At 32.8% G+C, this 4,555-nt stretch overlaps 2 protein-coding genes across 2 annotated transcripts; both read right to left on the bottom strand.

Annotated features, from left to right (window-relative positions):
- Positions 1-524: 524 nt before the first annotated feature.
- LOC144559922 (uncharacterized) lies at positions 525-995 on the bottom strand. Its single transcript, XM_078309090.1, has one exon. The coding sequence runs from the start codon at positions 993-995 to the stop codon at positions 525-527; it is 471 nt and encodes a 156-aa protein (XP_078165216.1).
- A 1,637-nt stretch (positions 996-2,632) lies between these two features.
- On the bottom strand, positions 2,633-4,319 carry LOC144559144 (protein OXIDATIVE STRESS 3-like). Its single transcript, XM_078308115.1, has 2 exons — positions 3,862-4,319; positions 2,633-3,002 (listed from the first exon to the last, which is right to left on the bottom strand). The coding sequence occupies exons 1-2, from the start codon at positions 4,092-4,094 to the stop codon at positions 2,714-2,716; spliced, it is 522 nt and encodes a 173-aa protein (XP_078164241.1). The 5' UTR covers positions 4,095-4,319; the 3' UTR covers positions 2,633-2,713.
- Between the last annotated feature and the right edge of the window lie 236 nt (positions 4,320-4,555).

The raw sequence follows: 4,555 nt of genomic DNA, 5'->3' as shown, positions 1-4,555 counted from the left end.
AGGAGGTAGGTTGGTTCCAAGGAGGATTTGGGTTCGGACTTGTTCCTAGCTCGGGTCCATGTTTGCCAAAAATTGAAAGGTTCTATATTGGTTTTTGAGTGAGTCTATGGTACTATACATATCACGGGCTGTTACCGTGCTACGGCTCTATATTCGAGTTTTCAAATCCTAATGGTCGATCCGAACCGTTCATCTTGTTCTCCATATTAATATGTCTTTGGAGACCAAATTTTACATTTTTTGAAAATTGTTTACTATTTTTTTAGATATTTAGAAAATCGCTTGATCTGAAAATTCTGGACCATCCAAAAACAGTGATTTTCAATAAATCTAAATAAATAGTAAAAAAATTTCAAAAAAGGTAAAATTTGGTCTCCAAACACATATTAATATGAAGAACAAGATGAACGGTTTGGATTGACCGTTAGGATTTGAAAACTCAAATATAGAGCTGTAGCACGATGCCAAATCGTAATATGCATAGTACCATAGACTCACTCTTGGTTTTTTCTTTCTCTGATTTTTTATGGATCTATGGTATCTGGTTGGTGGATGTCTAATTCATCCCATTTTTCTTTCATTGCCCCAAAGTATTGTGTGATTGATCTCTGGTTTTGTTTAATTTGAGCAGTATCGTGTTTGATTTGAAAAATATGGGCGAAATTATTTTGTTTACTATACATTTTTCGGATCTCGGTCCACAGCTTTGCTGAAGTTTCGGCACCAATCATGAAAAGTTCACTAATTTGTGGCTCCATGGAGTTTAGGAGCCATGACATTATCAGGTTGTCATGAATCTCCCATTCTTCTGGGTTTGTTGCTAGTTTATTCTTGTCGCCTGTGACGTGCCCGTATTTGCCTTTGCCTTTGAGAGAAATTATTGCCCATTTGGACCATAATTGGTAATTTTTACCATTGAGTAGCATGGGAGTTAGCTTCAAGGAGGTATTGGCATCAATCATGGTTGATACTTCTTTGGTTGCTGATTCTGTCATGCTTGCTCTGTTATTGTTATTGGTTTGTTGTTGCGGAATTTTGTTCTTTATCGGTTACTGGTACAGATTGTGTTGCTCTGATACCATGAAGTTTTTTGAAATGAGGAATGAATTATATTAATTTGTTCTAATTTACAAAGCTCTCTGTACATGAGTATATATAACCCAAAAATCCTATTAGCCGTTGGCTATTTTCCTAAAATACAAATTTCTGAATTCTTGTGGATTGTTGCCTAATTGATGAAATTGTACTAGGTACTAAATATAACCTAACAACTATATTATTTATGCTAGTAGATTTCTTCCTAAATATGCCTATAATGAATCTCTGAGGCAAATCTTCTTTTTCTCAACATAACTATCTTGTATATCATTGGATCAATGAAATCACCTACGGACTTTCAAACAAAAAAAAAGAAAAAAAGACAGTGATAAGAAATCAGGTGCGGAACTAGAAATTCATAATAGGTGGTGTTAAAATTTAAAATGAACAATATCTTGTTGATGGGAATTGAACCTAAGCTCTCCACAACCACAAACTAAGCTCTAACCACTAGGCTACAAGTAGACATGTGATATTTTATGAGGGGGGCTAGGCTATATAAAAAGTTCTAAAAAAAAAAAAAAATTCAATTCAATTTCAATATACATAACTAAAATTTTAAAATCATAAGGTGGCTTAGCACCTGTACGGATGAATGTAGATCCTCCCCTGTAAGAAATGGTGGTTTAGACTTTAGACTTTAGACTTTAGAGATGGATCCGATTTTTTTTTTTTTTTTTTTTTTTTTTTAGAGTAATGATCCGATTTTCATTATCCCGAAAGATACATGCACCTCGGACTTGTATCCAAGTAGAGCTAGCTGAGCTAAAGGTCCACATTAGTCATTGCCACAAAAAAAAAAAAAAAAAAAAAAAAAAAGGTGCATATTAGTCATTGCCGAAGCAAATAATAAGTAAAAGGTCCGCAATGGTTCAGAACTTGAGATGTGACAACTGATAAGCAACGCGCTTGACAGTCTTGACTGCATCAGTCAAGCTTTCAAAAAAAAAAAAAGATAAGCAACGCGCTTAATTTATAGCTTTCGCAAGAGTTGGGTTAAATTTTAACTTGAAGAATTTATATAGTGTTGTATTAATTATAATCATGATTAACAAGACTTAATTCATAAATAGTGTCTAGTAATAATTAATATTTTAAATTAAATTAAATTAAAAAGTGAATTTAATCTGCATTAAAGAGTGATACTTATAATAATTAAATGACTAGAAAGGTTGAGAAAATATGCAAAAAGCTAAGAAGATATTACCGATACGATATAAACCGTTAGAACAGGACAGTTGTCTGTTCGGCATCACTCGAAAGTTGAAACTGTGTTATCGTTGAATAAAATAATTTAGTATTTCTTCTTAGATAATGTTTTTTTCTTCTTAGTGATGATTAAATTACTTGGATCAATAAGAATTAAATGTGTCTGCCGGCGTTGTTATTTGTTAGGTATCAGAATTAGTGCGCATGGCTTTTGTTATATATTCTTTTATCTAAGGATAAGCAATCTAGAACTTGAACTCTACATTTTTTTTTCCATGCAAAAGATTAGTGCGCAAGATTTTTTTTATATTACAAAATGTTTAAAAAAGAATTACATCAATTTCGGCGAATAATTTAATTTTTCCCAATAATAAATGAGAGATTCAATAAAATAAATCATCATCTCCTATGACCTATATACGGGTACAGGTGGTTTGCCACTGCTGAAAAAGGCATTGCTATTTCTCCTGGAAATTAATGAAGCACATGAGTTTCCCCTGGGGGACTTCTTTGCAATTGTTTTGTTGTAGGGGCCTGGAATAAAATTTTGCTTCTCCAAACCAGCATAACTCTTGCATGATTTAATTTTTTTTGCGTAAGGAGATTCCTTTTTTGCTAAATCTTCTATGCATCTGGCTTCAAAAATGCATGTGAAGGATTGTGACTTCCCTTGGTAGAACTTGGAGAGACTTCGTCTGCACAAAATTCGTAGATTTATTAGCTTTGCACTCTTAAAAATTTATCAAAAGTTACATATTCCATTTTCTTTTTTAATTTGAACATTTATTTTTCCACTGAGATAAGGATTCCAAAATTTATACTTGAGACTTGAGAGTTGAGAACTAAAAACTATTTCCGCTATTAGCACTCGGCAGGATCAAATATGGCGGTCAAAGGGAATAAAAAAAGAGTGATGCTTCTATTATGAATATAAGGATCTATTTGTAAAATGAACACATTTTTATTTTTAAAGTTCAAACAGTTAATCCTAACCGTTCATCTTGTTCTCCATATTAATATGTACTTGGAGACCAAATTTTACATTTTCCTGAATTTTTTTACTATTTATTAAGATGGTACAAAATTCAATGGTCTGAATTTGATATTTTTTGTACCCATCTTAATAAATAATAAAAAATTCAGAAAAATATAAAATATGATCTCCAATCACATATTAATATGGAGAACAAGATGAACGGTTCGGACCGACTGTTTGAACTTTGCAAATAAAAATATGTTCATTTTACAAATAGATCCTTATGTCTATAGAAGCCTTTGCCATAAAAAAAAAACTGTTATACTCTTTTTATTATTTTTCGTTTTTTTATTATTTTAAAAGAAAATTATGCTCCGCCTCATTTATACCTCAAGAAAAATCAAGGCAAAATTATTTTTTTAAAATCAAGAAAATCCATACTGCTTCCGACGGATTTCACTACAAAGCAAAACAAATTCTTTACAAATAATTGTCTGCTCAAGGAAAACAGCTTCTTCTTATAACTTTCTTATAGAAGAAAACAAACAAAATAGAATTCAAAATGAAAAGAAAAATACCTAATTGGCAAATCGGCCATGAGAGAAGAAAACTGAAAGACCTCCCCGTTCGCATCCAACTCCGACTCCTTTCTCTTTGGAGAAGCTGATTTCGGACTACCTGAACTCGCATCGTCCGTCAAATCCGACGAAGACGAAGAAATCGAGTCATTAGAATCACCAGAAAAAGAAGAAATGTCAGAAGCCTCTGCTCGATCACCGCCATTTAATACATGCTCGCAATCGTCCTTCATCTCTTCCAAACAACTTTTAAGAATCTCTTCTACACGGATCGATATCTTCGCTTATATATTTTATTTTAATTTTCGGTTGTGGTTTCGAGCTTTTTAATATTTGTTTCAAGCTTCATACAGCTAAGTTTAAGGGGAGATAGAGATGCTTATATACAAGACGGATATGGGGATAGGATAAGACTAAAGAAAATGAAAATAAAAAAAAAGGAATGCGTGGAGAACATTTCAGTGGGCGGTAGCATATTTTAATGGGGTTAGCTAACCTTTTCATGCATGAATTCGTATCCTCTGCGTTAACTCAAAAAAGAATCTTTTGAGTTAATACATCTAGACCGTCGATCCTCTTCAAGATTCATGTGGACTAGATCCGCACTAATATTAGAGGTCCTCTGAATTATAGACTGTGGTCAGATTGGCTCCGTTTAAAATCACACGGTCAAGATGTATCAACTCAATAGATG

Source organism: Carex rostrata, chromosome 9 (genome assembly GCF_964058835.1).
Source record: "Carex rostrata chromosome 9, lpCarRost1.2, whole genome shotgun sequence".
NCBI lineage: Eukaryota > Viridiplantae > Streptophyta > Magnoliopsida > Poales > Cyperaceae > Carex > Carex rostrata.
This window is presented reverse-complemented; position numbering and strand designations above follow the sequence as displayed.